Raw genomic sequence first — 22,460 nt, 5'->3', positions numbered from 1 at the left:
CAGGCAGATAGACAGACTTTGGTTATATTTTAGAAAACTCACGTTCTTGATGATCCACAATGCCTTTTTTTGGTGATATCCAACATCACGTGCTGCCACTATTGGCTTCATTCATAATGCCGGTGCCTATCTAGGTAGCTTGATACAGATATGTGCTAATAAATACAGCAAATACTAGACCTGCATTAGATTACAAAAAACTCGAACTGGATTTTATGGGGCCCATATTTAAAGTACCCTAGATGTTTGCCTTGACAGAATTATTTTTCAATTGTAATCTTTAAAAATGAAGTTACCTCCAATCACAGCTGAATCGCTTCTGACTGCATTGGTGAGAGGCTCTCTTTCATCTGTCTTCCCAAAAGTATCTGCAGTTGGTTAAACAGAACAGGACTTATTTTTTGTATCAGCAATATTAATTTTCTCTGTGGCTCAGACAGAAACATCTTCTTATGAAACCCTTATGAATTCTAATCTGTTTTCAAAAGATGTGATTTGGGGGACTGGAGAATCAAACCAGAAAGCTCTCTGAAAATTAAAGTGAGCTTGCAGAACAATTTTCTTCTTCATCTTCAGGAGTAAAGTCTGTTAAGGGTATATTTAAAAGGCAACAGAAAGGCTCATGCTAACACCTGAAAGTGTTGCCTCAGTTTATCAGTAGAATAATCAGGGAGACATTTGAACTAAATAGCCCATTGGGAGCTTTTCTCAGTCTGAGGGTTTTGTTTTTTATTTTTTTGGTTGTTGGTTTGGTTTTTTTTTTGATACCTAAGAAACAATATCAGAAAGAAGCAAAAGGAAAGGAAGGTTAGACAGATTTAGACCTGACCTATGCTTGCAGATGCAGATATACAAGTCGAATTCAGTCCCATAAAGAGAAACAGTCTCTGCTAAGGACAGCTTCTTGGAAGGGATGTTTTTCTCTCCATTGCAGAAAAGCAGTGGTCAAATTGGATTCAAAACAGAGAGGGGTCAGAAATTAATTCCTATATTAAAGACTCCTTGACGTTGGAGCTTTCTTGAACTTTATCTATAAATGACTACTGTTGAAACAGTGGGCTAAACAGTCTACATGCTGGCAGTTTCAAATTCAGATCCAAACCTGAGAGGTCAAGCCCTCCCTGAAGTCAGTGGAGTTATGGCAGTGTACCTACTTTAGTCCTGCACATTTCAGAAAATGCTGTGTTTTCTACTGCTAGTTGAGTCCAGCTTTTCTGCACTTTCACATTTTTTTTCCTTTCAGCTTACCCTTTATTTTGGCGAGATGCCTATCTGTGTTTCTCTCCTTTACAAGCCTCCAGGCTATCATACAGAGGATGTGCGTGGCAGTTACGGATGACTGTCTCTGCTATATATATTATATATTATATTGCTTTACCAAACTGATCTTTCTGATGCAAGGGGTGGAAGCCTAACTGAGAAATTCGGTGTTGCAAGGTTTATTGTAATTGAACATCCTTGTCTTAGTAGCCAACTTGGCCACATTTTGGTATCTTATTGCCCAATAAGATGATTTTTATTGAAACAAGCAACAATTTCGTATTTGTGCATCAGCAGGTGCTGAGTTTGTAATGATGGTGGCTTTGGGCTATTTAGGTTCTTAAAGGGGACTTTTTCCTTATTCTCTCCATCACTGAAACCAGACCCAAAGATGTGCAGAAGGCATCAGCCTCAAAGAGGCTTTCATGTTTTAAAAGATGCAAATCTATTGTTAGTTTTAGGGGTGGAAGGATTTCTCATCAAACGTATCCATACTGAAAAGTCAGGGTTCCCCATACCGGCAGTTCATTGACTGAGCTACAGGCACAAAAAGGACTTCTGGGGCCAAGTGAACACCTCCAGTACACCCATTATCAAAGTGAATGGTAAATGCCAATGACAGATTTGGACACTCACGTTGAAACCTATTTACAAGAGACCCCTTGCTTGGATATTGGGTGCCTCTAGTGATGTTGCCAAGAAACATATAGTCATGGCACTGCTTCTTCTCATTTACTACATTTGTGGAACTGGAATAGGGATAAAAATTGTGGTTTTACACATAAATTCAGATAGCATCATAGAAAAGGTTAGGTTGGAAGGGAAATGTGGAGGTTATTTATCCTAATCTCAAGCTTTTGAGCCTCAGCTCAAAGCAGGGCCAAATTCAAAGTTAGATCAAGGTTGCTCATAATTTTGTACATCATGGGTAGGTTCATCTTTATTTTTCAGTATCTCAGAGTTAGCTATATAAATCAAGACTAGTAATTTAGGCTCTTTATATTTAGTGAAACAGAGGAAAAGAACCTAGAGATACTTCATACCCTAAGATGGCTGTCAAAGATGGACAGCATGATTTGCTTACTTCTTTCCACAAACTAGAAGAAGGGACCAATCATTATTTTAGACTCAGGATAATTTAACTTTCAGATACTGGAAATTTGGTGAGATATTTTCTACCCCAGCCCTCGGCTGGCGCCAGTGAAATCAGTTACAATAAAAATTCACACCTGTTGAACATCAGTCGTCCTGTAGTAGAGAAAAATCTCCAGCTATCTGGTGCATGGTATTAGTCAAATAGAGTCACGAAAGACTATTAACTATGTATGAAAAAAGCATGAAATTGAACTTCTACCTTAAAAATTATTTAAGACATCATTCATGCCTAAAAGATTATGTAAGATCTGACACTAAATGCTATTAAAGCTCCACTATTTTTTTGGCAACTGTCACCAGAATTTAAGCACTGAGAGGAAACCAGAACAAATGTTGGAGATCAGTTTCAGAATGGAGGCCAACAGACATAGGCCTTAAGAATTATGTTTTGCCTGAGAAATAAAATCAGGATACAAGGAGAAGAGGGTTTGTTACAGCAGAGCAGATGGCATGTGACAGCAGAACCATCTCCAGTGGGAACACAATAAACTCTGAAGCCAAGGAAAAACAATACTGTGTCTCATATGAGACCTTAACAGGACATCCTCCTCCTTTTAGATAAAACTGATGACATTACAGCGTGAATCGCTGAGGTTGGAAGGCCCCTCTGGAAATCATCTAGTTCAAAGCCCTGCTCAAATCAGGGTCTATTACAGCAAGTTTCTCAGGGCTGTATCCACTTGGGTTTTGAATATATCCAAGGATGAAGACTTCACAACCTCTCTGGGCCTCCTGCCACCTTTGCTAGATTTCCTTCTCATTGTGATGGACCATTCTTGATCTTGGAGGAGATGATCCTTGAACCAGCTCTCCTGGATCCCTCTTCTCACCAGGGCTGTGTCCCGTGGGATTCTTCCAAGCAAGTCCATGACCAGGTCGAAGGTTGTTCTCCTGAAGTCTGGGGCTGCAGTCATGCTTTCTGCTTTTTTTCCTTCTCAGGATCCTGAGATCTCACAGCTGCTACAGCCAAGGCTGTCCCAGCACATCCCTGGCCGGCTCCTCCTTGTTTGGAAATATCAGGTCCAGCCCAACTAGCACAGTGAGACAGGGATTTGCACTATTTAAGCTGCCTTTCAGAAGCAATTATTTTCGGTGTAGTTTCTGACTTATGAAAGTCTTTGGCATTTTCTACTTTAAATGCATGAAGACTTGCTCTTCAGCTGGAGTAGACAGACAGCTCAAGACTCCACCATTCACACAGCTGAATCTGCTCTGGCATTTACATTATTTTAACATATATATAAAAAAAAAAGCACAGTAAAAGTCCATTATCTCTATGTCATCAATGTAGAGTTCAGAATACCAAAGCCTCTACAGCAAGGAAGAAGGTGATTTGCACATCTTTGTTAAATATCAAAACCACAGTAAGTCACCTTTCATTTTGTGTTTCATAATCAGAAAAAATGTGTATGGATAACTGAGCTGCGAGTGAATGGACTTTATTCCATATCTGTCTGCTAGAAAACTTTCTTGAACACAACAAGCATTACTCTCTGAAGGAAAGAGCATCAATTGTTTTCAAGTTATAAATATATAAAGCTTTTTTCACACATTTAAAGAGAGATTTCCTGGAGGGCTTTTTTGTTGTATCTGTACATTAGAAAATTGTCACAGACATGTACAGTCAACTTTGAAGTTCTATTTTTCTTCTCGGATACTCAATAATGAGAAATTGGGAACTGATGAATTGAGATATGAGCAGTAAATTTGAAAGTTAATCCTTAACTCTGTCTTCTTTTTATTTCTTAAAACGTGTCCTTTCCATGTATAAATGTAATCCTCAAGTACATCTATACAAAGTATAATTTGCTACAAATTGGAATTTTTTTTTGTAACAAGAATCTACCACCCAGTGCTCTTACTATAGCATATAAAGACATGAAGTCTTCAGAACTAACTTGTTCTAAAGATCTTATTCAGGCTTTAATCAAATCCAGTGTGAATAGTGAAGCAGTAGTGTCAGTTAATTCATCATATTGAGAGGAAATCGTATCTTAAAGCATAGAGTGGCAAAGACAGGGATGAGCTTTTATAATAATTCTGCATTTCTCATGTAACAGTGCTTAACCTTGACAATAGAGTGCAACCAATTGTCAGCTTTAAATATTTAAGTCCAAAGATGCTACATTCTGCTTTGTGTTCTGTCCTGCAGTTCTGAGCCTCAGGTTTTCCTGCTTCCTAAACTCTTTAGAAAAATTAGATCACCGAGGTGACAGATCACAGGGCAAGGAGTTTGTATTTTCAGTATCATTGCCCATTCGGTATTTACAAGAGACATTTCTGCTGTGTGTCAGAGCAGATATCTTAGACAACTCTGAGTGGTGAGAAGAAAGTTGGGGGGTGGGGAGAAGCACACACACACTGGCAGCCACTCTTCACAGAGTAATCAGCAGCTTTTTTCCCTATGCAGAATGCGAATAGCATCATTTGTTTTCTGCTGAATATCTTAGGCAGAAGCTGCAGGAAAGGGGGGTTTGATGCAAGTACAAATGTCAAAGGAATCATATTATGATCTAAACCAGAGTTATCAGAAAACAGAAAGTGGATTCATAGGTCAAGGGGCAAAAAATAGCCCTTAATTTGTACCCCTTTCAGGTCGTTAAGAATTCTGCCACAAACATTGGTGACTAAAGCAGCAACTTGATTGCCCCTGTTCCTGGTGACAACACTTCCATCTGCTCTGAGTTTCCTTCTCTGCATACAAATTCACATATGCAAAATACTTAATATTCCCAGAGGACAGTTTCAGGATTGCAAAAGATAAACGAACTGTTGGGATCATCTTACTGATACTGCTCAAGTAGTGCTCCCTCTCTTTAGCCTGAGAGAATAAAGTACAAGCATTCAATGGAAGTCACGCACGTGTGTCGAGGGGTTTGTACAATGAGTTTTTGTTCGTTTCTGCCAGGGTGGGAACAAATTCGACTTGTTTGTTGTATGACTCCTATTGCTTCATCACCACTGGGATACGGAATCTGTGTAACATTTATGTTCTCCTTTGAGATCTGCAGCACTGGAGCTATCTAGAGTGGACAGGAATGGCAAATCAGGTGCATAACCATACTTCCAGTGCTGTTACCACTATGGCTTTGGGACTTTTTTGTTGGTTCTAGGCATGTTTAGGCAATCCAAGAACTTAGATGGAAAACTTTGGTTGAGTACAATGACTTTTAAAAGGACTTTGGCTAATCGTAATGCCCATCCTTAACACTCCTAATTCTGAAAGAAAAGACAACTTCCCAGTTCCAATATTTATACTATCACAATTACATTACAGCAAAAAGGAAGGAAACCTCACTCTACAGTATCCTTTAAATCCCCCATTCCCCTCTTGGCAAGACATACCCGATGAGGAATATATCGTGGTTACTGTGTTCACATCAGCTTCCATTATGGATGCACAGCTGGATTCAGTCAAGGAGCCTGTGACAGTCACGGGAGCAACGCTGGGATGGCGTAAGGCAGCTTTCAGGGGAGCAATGTGGTTGTACTGAACAGAGGACAGGCAGCCAGTGAAACCATAGGCATTTGCCTTTGAGACTTCAGGGTCCAGTGACAAACTATCTGCAGTACAACAGAAAAACACTCTGGGAATCATCTGTTTTAGGAAGGCATTAAAAAAATTAATCCTTTTTTGCCTTACCTACCCCTTTTCCTTCACTTCATCCAATCACAACTCCTTCAGCAGCCTACAAGCTCTCCCTGGCCTGACCCATGAGGTTCCCATCCCCAGACCTTCCTCTACAAGGCTACTTACATTTTATGTTGGCTTGGACATAAACGCCTGCCTTGTGCTTCTTTCCTCATCCATTTTCTCTACTCTCTGGACAATATCTAACACATCATAGGTGCTAACCATGGCAATAACAATAATAACAATAAACAGTAAAAATAGCAACACTGAATATCACAGGATCCTAGGGATGATGCTCTTCAACTTTTTTTGCATCTGTTAACATCAGTTTGACAGATATGTACCATATCTTCAAGGTATGCTACCTCCTCCACCCTTTTAGTGAAGGAGCCTGCTCTCTATTTTCCGTTATACAATGCTTCATGTGGCCTAATATTGAATGGCTTGCTAATATAGGCTTCCACTCTTCTTCAAGAATTTATTTTTCAACTTACTTTTCTGATGCACCTAATCATGTTACTACATTTTTATAATCAGAGTTCCTAGGAATTCTCCCAGTTATGAGCCAGGATCTCACTCTGCTAGCCCCATTCCACTAATTAAAAAAAAAAAAAAAAAAAAAGCAAAACTGTACTTCTTTTTATCTAAATCAAAACCAATACCTCCATGCTCTTTTGCAGCCTAAAGATGACATAGCGTGATTAATTTATCTGTTGGTCTGTGTTCATTTAAATTTCACAAAGAGAAAGCCCATTCAAAGGTGAGTGTTTTTTATTTAGTTCTAAATGTTTTAATATCAAAGATTGTTTGGAAAAGTCAGTGAAGGACAGTGAAGCTATCTTCTCTTTCCTCCAAGCTCTCATTTATTTACTTTCCAGAAATTGAAATTCTTACTGCTCAGAGGTCTGTAACATGATGACCCTTATATCTAGGTCAACCAAACAAGAAAAAAACAACAAATGCACACATATATAGTATCAAAACTTATTTAAAGTCTTAAAAATTACCTGCTAATTAAAAAAACTTCTAGCATTGAAAGTTTTGGAAATACTTCCAATGACATTGGAAAATAAGGATTCCCAGCTTTTCAAGTTTATTTTCAAAGCTTGAAAGATAAGATGGTAAACTTTAAAATAAGGTCCATTTTTCCCACTATCATTCAAATACAATGATTTTACAAGCTCCCAGCCAAAAAGATTAAGGAAAAAAGTAGACTTTCTCTTATAACTCACATTGCTACCTGAATTACATAAACTTCTTTTACATATATGAAAATACAGCGAAATCTCAAAACTAGCCCAAATCACACATTATTTTGGTCCTCAAGATCTGTGACTGCTATGTCATGCAGTCAGAGGTAATTAGCCGAGAAAGATTTCTAATTATGTTTGAATGTCTTCATAGAAGTATAACGTGGAGAGTTTGGCTGCTTCTCAGCAAAGCAAGGTACAAGGGGTCTTACAGGAGAGTTGCTCAGTCTGCAGAGCTGTCATGTGGACAGCCTCTGGGCTGTGAGTAACTGCAAGGAAGAGAGATGGGAAGAGAAACAGTGAGGCTTTGCCACTGGAAAAACTGCAGCTTTACAGAGGTTCACATTTGCTCTTCTCAAAGTGCCTAGGAATTGGCTGCATTCAGATTTTTAATGAGATTTTGGTAGGGGTGTTATAAAACAGACAAAGAATTGTTTCCAAGTTTCTGCAAGAAGGCTTATATAAAACTAAAAGACTGATTTACAGTATGTGCCACCTTTATTGAATTTATAAAACTCTTCGTAAACATTCCTACTCTCAGCCTTTCCTGTTTTCTTAGCTCTGACACAAAAGGTAGATTTGTTGGTATCTTTTAGACATCAGGCAATCTAAATTGCTCTGTTCTGCCCCAATGTGAAAAAGGTAAAGCCTAAGAAATAATGAATTCCTTTTCCATGGTACAGTAGTTTGAAGTCTAAGATACAGTACTTTTCAAGGCTTTTCTAAAGTCAAATTAAGGGCCAATTCCAGCAATCTTTTGTCAAAGTAAGCTTTGCATGAATGAGAACTAGGAGATTTGTTGTTGAAAGGCTTTGAAATTTGAAAAAAGAAATCAAAGAACAAACCAAAAACAATTCCAGAGTCCTCTGGTAAAAATCTCAAGTGCACAGATAATGCTCACTTTATTATATGGCTTTGAGTGCATGCCTTATGTCTTTCAGAAAGTGGGGCTTTCACTGTTTCTCAATAAGACACCTGCACAACTTGGATGTGAACGAATTGTACTGCCCCCTGAATTCTTGAGTGGATAATGTAAATCTGTGATTATGACATGGTTACCTCTGTGAAAGGCTTACTAAAGGCCACTCTGTCACTTGAAGTCTTTAAATCGTAATAAAATGTTTTTCCAAAAGATATTTTCAGTACATGACATGTTGCTTAGTAAGAGAAGCAACTCAGAGGAGTTCCAAGGTCTGTGTTGAAGCAAGGTCATATGAAACGTCAGTGGCCTTCCTCTGACCTGGTTATGCTGTGAATCTTTCCATGCATTTGACTGGCCTGGAAAATCACACTGAATTGCTGCTGCTGACTTGGTTTGATCTTCTGACATTTTAGCATTGTATTTCTGTTCTCGGTACTGGAGATGGAGTTTGGATGATTTCTACACGGGGGGTGAGAAGGCAATCTTATTCGGCTTTTGAGTAATTTAACTATTCATTCCCCACAACCTAAGTTTACCCATATTTTTAGGAAGTAATTTTTAAGCTTTGCCTGCTGAGTTGTACATAAGTTGGTCTGGCTTCTTGCTGGGTCCTCTAGCTGCTCCTTGGAAGCTGTCTGCAATGTCACAGCTCAGTAAGGTTTGTGTTGGTTTTGCTCTCCTGTTTTCCATATATTTGCAATGGTTTTCTGTGATAATGAGGACTAAGTTTAACATGAAGTTGTATTTTTTAAACTTTATTGATTGTATCAACATAATTTATCTGCTGAATAATTCCTATTCAACAAAACAGACATCCTTTTCCATTTCTGTTTCTTTGTGCACCTTTGCCATATATAACACACTTGTTTTAAGATCTTAAATAAATAAAGCAATTTTAAGTCTTAATATCCCAGTAATGGGGATTTAATTTTCATCATAAATAGAATTCTGCCGGAATTCTCTAGGACCAAGCATTAAGTTGCTCAGCAATGTATCAGCAAATTGACATAGTAAACAATAACTAATATGACGGGTAACTGGAATCAAAGAGAAAACAAGTGTTATTTGCATGCAGGGAGCATGGCTCAAAAGACCTTCTTTCTAAAGATATCACTATGGAAAAGGGACCATAAACATTATCCAATATCTTTTTGTTCTTTCTTTTATAAACATTAATTTCATGTCACTTAGAAATTTAAATCTAAGCCCAAAGTTTACTTGTGTGCTCACTTACATACAGGAAGGCCCATCATGGATTTCCTTACTCGAAATTTATTTTTAACATCAGTGAGAGCAGGCATAGCCTGTTTTAAATGTCTACACCCTAATTAATTAATTAATCTAATCTAAGTGAATCGCTGGTAGAAATGCAAAGGGTGATTTACTCTGTATGCTGAAGCACTGGTTGTCTGAGAAATAGAAGGATGATTTTTGTGGCAGTTAAAGTGTATCCATCCTCATTTTGCCAAGGTGCTGAACAGCACTGGCAAGATTACTTCTTGGACATTGTCACTAGATTGAGCCCATGACCTTGAAGTAAGAGACTCTTGTAGTCTCCACACTGCCCCTGTCTCAGAAGAGTTGACTAGTAGGTACTGTGTAGTTACCTCAAAAAACATGCTGCTATGTCCTTCAATAACCTCAGCAAACACTGCTGATACTAATCATTAAGTTGGAAAGGGCAGAAAGCATATCTTGGATTAGACTGGAACACACAAAAAGGCATGTGTGGAATTATCTCATTTCCTGGTGCGAGCCTGCCACAAAGGCAGTGGAGTGAACAACACAGAATTTTTTTCTGGTTAGAACCACTGAGCTCAACCAGTTTGGCTCTTGCTTAAGAAAAGGATGAGTTTGAACAGGAGACAGGCTCCAGGCGTTCAATGCACCTACAAGACACTTCTGAAAAAGCAAGGGACAGCAAGAACAAAGTAAATGTACTTTTTCTCACGAGTTTTCACAGGAATGAGCAGAATGTGCCAGGATTTGCTTGCCAGCCATTGAACATTTCGTGCCAAGTGGAACATTTGAGAATTTTTATTTCATTAGGTTTAGCGGAGATAATTTCAGACATGCATCTAGTATGTTTTCTTAGAGACAGTTTGTCATCGAAAATGAAACACTGCTTGGAGTTGCAATGTGAAATTTGTTACATGTCACAGTTTTTGACATTTGAATCCTAATCTGTCACAACACAGCCAGCCCTATGTGATTTTGCATGGGCTCAAAATATAATCTATAAAAAGAAGAAAATATACAAGAAGATGGAGAGACGATGTGCAAATACATGTTTTTCTCAGGAGCAGATGGCTAAAATCAACTCAAGTAGCAAGAATTCAGACTAAAAATAAAATTTCTGGTTAGAAGTAGATGACCTTGCACACTTATTTAGGCAGTATTATCATCAAGAACACAAGGATTTAAGCATGGTGTTATGATCATATGGTAAATGATATTGCTGGGGAAAAAGTCTGAATAGATTTGGTCTCTTTTTCATAGACACATGAGGGCGTTATTGGCTTAGTTGCTTATTTTAACTGCTGCCATCTTGGTCCCAAATGCATCTCCTCTTTTATTCTAAGTAGTCCTTTTGATTTTCCTTAATGTTTTACTAGGCTACTAGGAAGAAAAACATAGACTTTTAAAGGTGCCCTATAATGCACCCAAGAGATCTTTTTCCAAGGTATGGTCCTTCTGAGAAATAGGTATTTAGGGCAAGAAGAGTCTGCAGTAAAGAAAAGAGCTTTGCAGTGTCCAGAAGAGTCTGGCCAATATCTCTTGCAGCCATTGCTATATTGTTTGAAATGCTAAAGCACAATATTCTGAGACTGTGACTTTAAATTTCTCAAGCAAATTGTGATCTCATGAGCTTAAAAAAGGGAATGACTTTCCACCAAAAAATGGACTTAAGTCTTTTCCATAGAAATACTCTAAAAGGAGATCCTTCTTTAGGGAAGCTTTTGTATCTCAGAGTTAATGCCAGCTTACCCCTTCTGATTTAATTATCTTGTTATCATCTCCCCCAATACAATATCACTCTTGGATGAATTACTCTGTGATCTCTTCAGTGTACAGATTCCATTTTCTTCTTGTGAACTTTTAATAAGAAAAGCTATTGTAGAAATCATAAGAATTGTACTGCACCTACATAATTATTTTAATAAAATTACTTTCCAGATGAACTTTCTTCTATGTACACTTTATATCAAAGCTGAATGATTCAGTGGAAAGACTCCTACAACTTGAGTGTGTTTTAGCTCAGGCTTTTAGAGATAAAAGATATCATGGTTATGTGCTAGACTACACAGTTCTTTACATTGCCAGTGTGTGAAGGTCTGCTAATTCATCACTTTGAAGACACAAGTAAATTAGGTCAACATTAATAGGTGCTAAAGAAATTTTTGCAACCTTTCTCTTCAGAATACTCTTGAATCCCTTTCAGTGCTACCCTTTTACTCTGGTATCACTACACAGCTTGTATATTAAATTGCTCAGAAGCAAATATGCAGACAATGAGATTCACTTCTCTGCACCAGTGATTATTTTTTTTCTAGGGACTATAGTGGTGAAAGATTTAGACATGTTGGGGCACAGTAAGAAGTTTTAAAAAATTCATTAAGGTCAACCCCAAAACAAATAAATTATATTTCCCATTGGGATAACAGCTTTTTCTAGACAAGAACTAAATGTATGCAAATGTGGCTCTGAGATCAAAGAATTACAGAATAATTTAAGTTGAAAGACACCTCTGAAGGTCATGAAGTTCAATCCCTTGTTCAAAGCGGCACCAGCTTCACAGTCAGGTCAGATTGCCAATACAGCTCATGTGGGTAAATACAGCAGTATGATCTCTGCAAGGAGTACTTAAAGTAAATGAACTGGGACTCTGGTTAAGATTTCACTGAGGCTTTGCCATAAACGGTATGACCCACTTGGGGCCTGAATCCAGTACTCACTAAAGTCCATGGAAAAACTCACATTGATACTGACGAGCTTTGGATAGGTCCTTTTGTGCCTTGCCTCTATATTTGTGAAGTAAAAGGACGACAAACTACAGGATAATAATATTTTTCTATTGCTGTTGGATACTGTGAGGATGAATTCAACAAACGTCTGTTGGCTACTTGAATGCTACTTCCTTTTACTCCCTTGTCTTCAAACCCACACTTATATTTAGATTGATCATTCTAAGGCAGCTATATGGCCCCATTACTGTGGATCTGAACAGCTCACAGCCTTTAATGCTTTTATTCTCCTAGCACCCCTCTGATGTAGGAATGTTCTATTATCCATGCTTTCCTGATAGAGAACAGAGATAGTAAAGCTCAGACTGGTTCCAGTGGGAATAAAATGCCTGCTTACCTTTATATCTGCACATAAATGGCTTGCCCAAGGTCATTCAAGCAGTCTGTGGCAGAGTGAGTGTCCCTGTGTTTTGAATGCCAGGTGAGCCTCCTCCACCTTAAATGGAGGTTTTTTTCCTGGAATTCAAAGCTGGGTGTAGGGCAGCCATTGGAAAATATAGAAGATTTGAAAAGCAGAAAAAAAAATCAAGAGTTTAAGTAGCTTTTGACTAAAGTAAGTGTAATGGGGCTGAGGGGAGGTAGGAGGGGGGAAAGCACTATTATTTAAAAACTGGTCATTGTATAAAAGTGCACTTTTCAAAAGTTCCAGCTGTGCTAAAATGGTTATCATAAGAAAATCTGGTGAGGAAGAGGTTTCAGGCTTTTATGATGTCCTGCTGGAAGCTCTCTTTGAGATTTCTCAGCCAGTGGGAAATGAATGGTGGAGTCAAGAAAGAAGATGGTATAATCATCTGGTCAAGCAGCCAGGATCAGGCTGTTAAGAGCAGGCAAATAAGCAGTGGTGTGAGAAGAAGAGAGACAAATTCTCAGAAGAGTATAGCATGGATACGTAGGACGCATAGAACAGAGTTTTTTAATATGGTTCTATTTCAGTGGACACTTAAATGTTCCTAATGAATGCCTTTAGGTACCTAAATCCCAGTGGAATCCAAACCAAACACTACAGGAAGTCTAGGTCTACTTCAAAGCATCACATGCCTCTGGAAGTTTATGCGTTGCTGAGGGGATGAACAATGACAGGGAAGAACTTGGAGGATATTGGTTTAGGTCACCAGTATTCACCTTCTGGTGAGCCATTATTTAAAGAATCTATAGTTGACGTTTTACCCATATAATAGTACACATGATGAATGGACATACTTATGTAAGTTCTACATTCTTAAAATGACATGGTCCAGCTCTCCTCTTGATATAACAAGGCAATACTCTTGACTTTGTAGCAGTAGGGATTTGTTTTTTGGTGGGGTTTTTTTTGTTTGTTTGTTTGTTTTCCAGCATGGGACAGTGTGCAACCTGGAGATGATACAAAATCGGGAAGAGCAGTTGGTAGACCTGATGGTTTTGCCACCATTCAGAGGGACATTGACAAGCTGGAGAAAAGGTGAAACGGGAACCTCATAAAGTTCAACAAAGGAAATTCAAAGATCTGCACCTGGGTTAGGAATAGCCCCATCCACTGACACTGGTTGGGGCTGGCCAGATGGAAAGCAGCTTTGCAGAGAAAAACATGGGGGTCCTGGTGGACAACAAGCTGACCATGAGCCAGAAATGTGCCCTTGCAGCAAAGGCAGCCAATGACATCCTGGCATCCGGGGTTGCCTTAGGAAGAACATTGCCAGCAGACAGAATGTGATGATCTTTCCCCCATACTCTGCATGAGTGTAATGCTATTGGAGTACTGGGTCCAGTTCTGGACTCCTTAGTGGAAGAAAGACATGGACTTACTGGAGTGAGTCCACTGATGGACTGCAAAGGTGATTAAGGGACTGGAGCATCTTTCATGTGAAGAGAGGCTTGACAGAGCTGGGACTGTTCATCCTGGAGAGAAGAAGACTCAGGGGGATTTGTGATTCTGTGAGGACACAAGGACTCTACTCAGCACAGCTACAGCTGTGGGATAAAACCTGGAAAATGAAATCCTGACATAGAAGAACAGGTTTACAGAAATTCACTTAACATATGAGAAAGAAACCAGAATTAGGATTAGGCTGGAATTAAAGTGACTTGCTGGGATGCATTGTGTGATTCCTGGTACAGCAATAAGATCTTCCACCATCTAGACGGCCAAGTTTATGACTTTAGTGTCATTACAGAATATGAACTATTGCTATTATTATTATTACTAAAACAAGATCCTAATAAACTTTGGGGCAAGAGAGAAATAACAGAATGATATATCCATTAAAAGCTGCCTGGAGACAAGTCTGTGGCATTCAGTGGAACTGAATGCCAGACCTCTGGAGATACATCTGGGCTTTTTGGCTTTGCAACAACCTTGTACTTGTAAAGTTAATCATATTTTTGTGACTAAATCTAGTTTCTCTCCATGATGCTGAGCTGCACCTTGTCAGCTTGCTGGCTAAAAGTTTGAAGGTCTTTGTGCTATGTTCCATCTTGCTGGTTAGAAAAGCCTTGGTTTATTGTTTTGATATCTATAGCTGGAGCTTTAGTTAGAGGTCATGATGAGCAATGTTCTTGCAGATTTTCAGCACTACAGCTGACTGCTGACAAAATGAGATTTTTAGCTTAGCTTGACTTGGGCTAAAAAGTGTCAGGACCCCAAACCTGTCCACAAATGCTTGGAAGATTGCTGCATTCTGAACAAACGTTAAATATAATTAAGGATAAAAACAGTTCCTGCCCTTAATCTACTTAGGAAAACATGATGCAGAATGCACTAATGTCATTATATACACTTATATTGCACAAGTAGACACTAGAGGATGTCTATAGTTTCTGTCTAGCTACCAGTCCTGCAGGCCTTTGGTGCTATTAATAAAACATATACAATTGTAATAGTGAAACAGATGTCAGGCTTGATATGGAGGTCCAATTCTAACAAAGGACTAAAAGGTCTATAACCAAGGAAGCACTTAGAATCTTACTGGGAACAAATAAGACTCTTATATAAAGAAATATAACACACTTGACAACAAAACAGAGGAGTTCTACTTTCCAAATTTCAGGCAGTTTTCCTGGTCTTGTAATGTCTTTGTAGTGTGGAGGGGTAAAGATCAAGGTCCACGCACAGAGCACACAGAATTGTGGCCTCAGTGCTACACATAATATAAATATTCCTTGCAGAATTCAAATGAAAAAGGACTGGGAGTGAAAAAGGGGTAGAGAGTATGAAGGCTCACAGTGCTGTTCTTCTTATAGTTAGGAAACAGAGATGGCTTGAGAGGAGCAAGCTGTAGTTAGCAAAATAGTATCATTAGGCTAAGATGCCACCCTGTGCAGCCACACAGGCAGTATGAATCACTTTACTAGGGGGAACAATGGGAGAAGTTAATATTGTTATCAGTGCAAACAAGTAAAGCTGCCAAATTTTTCCATTGATGAGGTATACAAACAGGAGTACTGGAATGCTCAGGCCAACTCTTACAGCTAAACCAGCCAAACAAAACCTCAATCCTATTAAAAACCCAACACACAGTACAGGTTAACTCCAGCACTATAACAACTGATGAATCAGGAATATTTTTAGTAGAACCTACCTGTGACCTTGCCCAAGGTGAGTGATTTAATGGCCTTAAAATCAATCTCAGAAAAGTTGTGTTTGAGTTTGAGAACTTGATCAACCTGGAAGAGGTCAATAAAATTAGTTCATTACAACAGCATGTAGACACCCCTAGATCTCTCTGTACTGCAAACTTCTGGGAATGCTCTCAGCTGCAAATCAGTTAATTCTGCCCCCAAGCGCAATTCAGTTTCTAAAGATAGCAAAGTGAATATGCTTTGATTTTAGCATGAGAAGCTGAAAGGTATACCAGAATAGTCATATAAAGAGCTTTGAAGAAACTTCCCCTGCAGAAAAGCTTAAAATGTTTGACACTGAAATCCCCCTGCTTCCCCAAATCCATGTCTAGCCACTTCAGAATACACTCAAAGGAGGCCTCTCTAAAAATGTATTGTGAAGAATTAGTTCTGCATAGAAGAAAACCACAGTGCAGCAGACAATAGAAGACTGGTACTTGAAGAAAACCCTGGCTTTTAGCATAAGCCTCCTTCCTAGATAATCAGGCCTACCCACCCTAGTTGCGTGCTGTGTTATCATTTTACCACCCAGACATGGAAACTGTAGAGGAAAGAAAAACTGTGGCGCTCCCTGTGTTTCTATCTCTTTCTCATTCTGTTCCTTAACACACAGCTTCTCTGTAGACTCTGCCACCCTTCCCTGTTAAAAGGCTGCCGCCCAGATCTAGCCGATTTGTTTTGTAATCTGAACTGCTATAATTAGCCTCAGAAGGAGCAGTAAGATAGTCCTCTCCTCCCTGCCTTGGAAAAACAGGCGATGCAGGGAAACAAGGCAGAGGAGGGTTCTCATCTCTCATGAGGTTGTCACATTCAGCATGGCTTGCTTCTAGCAAGGGGACAGGGCATCATCATGCACATGGTGGCTGCACCCTGTGTTCCCCCAGCTCTTCCTTTTCTGTGAGAGGATAAGGCAGCTGGGGTCACATTGTCTCTTGGGGCACATACCCTAAATGAAATTACATTCCCAGGTGCTCGTTCCTCAGCTGGTTTTCTCCCTTTGTCAGCTTTTTAAAGATCCATACCATGTGTTTCCTCTGGGACTACAGGTCACACAGACATCCCCAAGCCCCAGAACCACTCCAATGGTCCAGATGAACTTCTGGCCAAAGGTATTTCCTAACTCACAGATTGTCAGAGACAAGGGAAGGATCACTCAAAGGACACCACCACAGTTGGGCACTCTTTGAAGCAGGGTTGGATGGAGCTTTGGTCTAACCTACAGCTGCTGCTGGACCAGCTTTGGTTGCACCAGATCAATGTGAAACTTTTGCCTCCTGCTGACGATGAGACTTTGAAATCAGTGGGTCTGTTTGTGGCACGAAGTTTTATTTAACTCTCAACATAAACCATGGCATACCTGAATTATGAGCTCTCTGCCTTCTCTGTTAATCTTCACATGGTGCAGCTCTCGGTTGGCAAAATTTCCAGAGTCAATGGTGAAAATGAGGAGGCCATCCTTACTGAGCTTGTATCGGACCTGTAAACTTCCTTAAAAGCAGAGCAAAATTCTATTTATAAAACCTGTGTCAATAATGAGATACTGTTCAATATCTTTACACAACATATAACTCATTTTATTTTTATTACAGTGGAGTAACAAGGTTAAAAAGTCAAGAAAGAGGTTGAAGAGAAATGAAAGAGTTCAAACTGTAATGAAAAGTGTAAAAAAATAATGCACTGGAAGAGTTTGCCTTCCTAGTAGCTAACAAACTCTGCTATGGAATAACATATCTTAATTGAGTAACTAAGTATATCAAAGGAGTGCATGTCTGCAGGTCAGACGTTGAGCGCTGCCACAAAAGCTGATCTACATTCGTATGTTAAGGATCGCTTCCACCAGAGGGCATGCAGGTCTTGCACTGTTCTATTAAACTAATATTGGTGGATTTTACTATTCCTTTTCATCAAGATGTAACAGACAATGCAGAGTACAGTGACAACTGTGAGAATTATAACTCAATTTCAAACATTTAAAGGCCCAGACTCATTATAATTTATATGCAATACAAGAAAAGATATATTGTACATGATTATACAGAAAAAATGTTTTTACTTTGGTTCTAATGTATTTGAAAAAATAAATATAATTCATATAAAAATGAATGCCAAACATCTCTTTCAGTCTTTGTATCAAAAAAAGCATTGTGACTTCTCATAAATAACAGTACCACAACAAATCAAAATGTACAAGAAAATAAGGAATCCAATATGAAATTTTATCCTTCCACAAATGACTACAGGAAAAAAAAAAAGTATTTTATTTATATATATATATATATATACACACACACACACACATATATAATTGTCGTGGTTTAAGCCCAGGACAATAATTTAAAAGGAAAAGAACCTATTCTGATAAAATCCTTTCAAGCTTACTTTTCTGGGAATTAAGTAGCAGGGAGAAAAAAATTCTCTGAACTTTTGGAGCTCTTTTTATGCATCAGCAACCAAAATATATGGAACAATAGTCATACTGTAGAGTTAAAAAGCTTTTCTGGGGCTACTTTGTTACTGTCTCCAAGGAGAAAATGAATGCTGACAGCACCACAACCCTGAGCAAAAGGTCCTTCATTTATTCCCTGTTCTAAAAATCATCATAAAACCCCCTCCTATCTCCTTTCATTTCAGAGCTTCTGTTAGCACAAGTTCAAACTATTCCAAGTATCACTAGGTTTTGCAGAAGGCTAGAGGCAAACATTACCTATGCTGAATGACAGGGACCCACTGACTGTCACCGAAGGATGTGTTCACACTGTTTTCGCTCTAGGACCGGTTTCAGCGTTTGCCGAGGCAACGCTTGCGCGCACACCACGATGCAGTGCCGTGCCAGAGAAGCCCACAGCACAGCTGCACAAGCTGCTGCATATGTGTGGGCACTGCAACGTTATTCAGAGGCACCTCTGCCCCCAGAAGCAGTCTGGCTGTTTAAAGAGGCGAATGAGCAGCCCTGCTTGGCTCCTATAGTCAGGTACATTAATGCTGCAAGACTGCTTGCAGGTTTAGAGTTGGTGAGAGAGGACACAGGCCAGTTGTCCTTCACTACATAGTGTGGACATACCTGCTCCCTTCAGCCTTCCACATCCTCCCTCAATAAGGTCAGCTCTGTTGGCTTACAAGCTACTGTAAAACCGCTTTATAAAGAGCTTAAAACAACGTATATATTTCCTGTAGAGGAGGAATTTTGCTACCTCTACACAACTCACAATGAAGTTGGTAGTCTTTCCAGATTGGACCTAGAGTCCAGTTAAGATCATCCCTCCTTTTCCCTCTCCAGGATGTTTGGCTGCTCAGGTTCCTAAGAGCTGTACTTTTTGTAACATTTGGTATACCCCAGATGAGCACTGCCGCTCTCTGAACTTTGGAGGATAGAAACAAAGCTTCCAAAAATGAGAGGGAAAATGAGAATGAACTACTAGGATTAAGGCTTTTTAACTGATTGAGAGGGCTGCTGGATAAGGTGAGCTTTTAAAGTGAAATTTAAAAAAAAAAGGAGATAAAAGGCATTTACTTTCTCATGCATAGTCATGGATGTTAGAGGGGAATTTGTGAAGAGATCAAGGTCAGTAACACCTGCTAAATTATTCAGTGTGATATCAGAGGTCCTGATTCAGCTGCCCCAAACCATACTGCAAAGCTCCCATCCCCTCATTGCATAGGCAGGACAAGGAACTACTGTCTATCACCATTAACGTTACACTTAAAGGTCCAAACTTAAATCACAATCCTATTTTCTGATACCAAATGAAAGATGCATCAACAGGGAATAACGGTGTAAACATCTTACAATCACTTTACTCTAGAATGACATAAGAAGCCCAAGCGCAAGGAAGTTAAGGGACCTTCTTCAGACTTGCTTGTTAGGGCAGTGGGAGAGTCAATAAAAAACGGAAAGGTTGCCTGACCCTGCATGCCACAGCTGAGATGACCACACAGAATAAGCTGAAACTAAGAAGTGACAGAGTAACAGATTGGTCCAAACTAAAAATCATGTCCCTGCAGAAGTACTTTATAGGCTGTCTCTTACCTGGACCCTTTGAAAGGGGCGTAATGCGGAAAATGGAACAGGGCTTAGGTTTGGTCTGTGACCTTGTACTAGTTGCTTAGTTTGTAAATCTGAAAAAAAATTCTTTGCTCTTTTTGAATGCTATGAACACACCAGTATATAAAATATAAATGGTACTACTATATCCAGGTGATCAATATAGCAACTAGCACATTTGTGTTCAAAGAGAGCCAGCAAGATATGCAATTTATCTAGGCTCTCAGCTGCTGCTAACGGGGATTTACCCATTGACTTCATCAGAGAAGCATTGACTTTAAACCAGAAACCATCTATTCTATTTGTTGGGAGACAATGGGGGAGGTTCTTGACATCCATTAAGAACAGATCTTACCTTCTATAGTGGTACAATTTTACCTTAAATCATTTAAAGAGATCAGTGAATAGCATCTTATTTTATCAAATTACTTTGAATTCCAGTGGCAACTTTTCTCGGATGGCTGCTCTTCAAAACCATTGAATTCAAGTTGGCATTTTGCCTGGGGTCAAATCTACATTAACATAAACCAGAAGTACATGGGCTCATCTCTCCAGAGGTGTTTTGGAATTTACACCAGTTTAGCTGAGAGCTGATTTTGGCTCACATTCAGTACCAAAACTTCTCCCGTTTCCACAGTACAGAATAATTTGTCTGGCAGATTACATTACCATTTTACTACTTGACAGCCAAAATAAATGGATTATTAATTAGGATTATTATTAAGAATTTTTTTTTGTCCTCTGAATTTTGATTATCTGGTCCACTGACCTTCTCCATCACATCAGCCCAGTCTCACTAACTGCAAATAAAAATCTGTGCATAAACCAGTTCTATTCTCCCTATTCTCTATTCTCTCTCTATTTTGCATCATTTTTGCCTCACAATAGGGATTCATACTAATCATGAGCAGTGTAATTTCTGGCAGTCTTATTGCAGTCATGCCTGTCATCCTCTTTTCAGCTCCCTGTGTCTGAGCATGCACACCTGGAGTGCCATAATGTTCAAGCAATGCACTGCCTGTTGTGTTTTCTTCCTTCTCTAATGTATGTGGAATTGCTGGAGGCAATTTCTATTAAGCCCATAAAAGAGGGAGGGAAGGAAAAAGAGAGGTATCTTGTTTTTGGCCTTGGGCTGGAAAATTTTACTGGGCATATTACTCCAGCAGTGTTAGGTAAGAGTGGATTCACACTTGATTATTATAGTCATCCCTTTCAGCTTCAAATTCTGCAGACTGCAGATCAGCATGGAGATATGCTGTGCTAGCTCCAGAACGACCCAACAGGAGACCAGGCATAGTTTAGCCATAGTGTTACAGAGTGCAGCGTGGCCTCTTTTTGCCGCTTCTGGAGGAAAGGAGTCCACATGGGCTGCCATGCTACTGTGATGGGACCACTACCAGTATCAAAGCTGGCTTGCTACACATCATTGTGGTCTTCAATCTGTTATCTGCCGTAGTATAATCTGTGACTGTAGGGCTGAATGACATCTCTCTGCAGATATCAAATAGCTACAGAGCCATTTTAACAGGATTCCTGGGGGTCCCCTTGTGCAGAGGGAAGTTCTGGGAAATAGAGACCAAAGGGCAGTATTTATGCCATCCCATGCTGATGACTACATTGGGGATGACTTTTCTGAAACAAAACACTCCCAGGACACTCTTTCAGTGGTGATGGAGGCTGGGGTTGATACTTGCTAGCAATACGCTAATGATCAGTGTCAGCATAACCAACCTCCAGGTGGCCACAAGAATAGCATGGTGCCTTCAAACTGCTTCTCTTTTTGCTGAGGACAAGAAAGATGTAGTAGCAGCTCTTAAGTCTAGTGGTAATAAGGACATTAAACTGGTTAGACATTTAAAAGTGTTCAGGCTGAAGAAGAAAAAGTATTCCCAGACTGCACAGTGTGAAGAAATACCTCGGCCATGACGTTACATGTTGTATGTCCAAAACCTTTTCTGATTGAACATGTCAACAGGAGAGTTGTCTGTCTTTTGCCTGCGTCTACAGCAGTGCTTGAGTGGAATGTCAGAAATATTTGGTGGCTTTGTGGCCTATGCCCACTAACTTTACATTCGTTCTGGACTGCCAAAGCTTGTGTTGAAAATCAAATAGTAATTTTTAAATCATCAGCTGGAAAAGAGAGCATGGCAAAACATTACAGAGAGTGTTCTAGCTCAGGAAAAGACTTCCTGGCTTGAAAGATCTCACCCAGTGCCAGATATTTGACAAAAAAGTCTGCAGAAAACAAACAAAAAAAAGGATACCAGGAATTTGGTCTATAAATCCATCATTCATAAGCAATGTCCTTGTCACATTTCACCAGGACCACAGGTCTTGTGTCATTTAGCCTTGAAGAACCAAACAGCAAGGAAGGTAATGACATGCCTTTGGAGTCTGAGACTTCTCTGCAGGACCTTCATTTACAGAAACTGGTTTTAAATGTGCCCAGATTGAACCCAACATCCCTGCCAACTTCAATAGTATTTTTTAATGACTTAAACTGGCTGGAGCAGCTGGCAAGACATCTTGCACCACTCAGAGAAGCTGACGTTAGTTCAGGGAGCATATGTGGGTG

General features: G+C 39.5%; 1 protein-coding gene across 2 annotated transcripts in view; it reads right to left on the bottom strand.

Annotated features, from left to right (window-relative positions):
* Positions 1-22,460, bottom strand: part of CNTNAP5 (contactin associated protein family member 5) — a 303,884-nt gene that overhangs the window by 9,615 nt on the left and 271,809 nt on the right. Inside the window, exons 20-23 of one of the 2 annotated variants that reach the window (XM_069781056.1) lie at positions 17,201-17,331; positions 15,804-15,888; positions 5,761-5,979; positions 297-368 (exon numbers count right to left, since the gene is read on the bottom strand). In XM_069781056.1, the coding sequence (XP_069637157.1) occupies positions 297-368; positions 5,761-5,979; positions 15,804-15,888; positions 17,201-17,331 (507 nt within the window). The remainder of the gene's footprint in view (positions 1-296; positions 369-5,760; positions 5,980-15,803; positions 15,889-17,200; positions 17,332-22,460) is intronic. The other variant, XM_069781057.1, reaches the window with a different exon arrangement.

The sequence above is a fragment of the Haliaeetus albicilla genome, chromosome 4, assembly GCF_947461875.1.
Source record: "Haliaeetus albicilla chromosome 4, bHalAlb1.1, whole genome shotgun sequence".
Lineage (NCBI taxonomy): Eukaryota > Metazoa > Chordata > Aves > Accipitriformes > Accipitridae > Haliaeetus > Haliaeetus albicilla.
The sequence above is the reverse complement of the archived record's forward strand: the minus strand, read 5'-3'. Positions and strand labels throughout refer to the sequence as shown.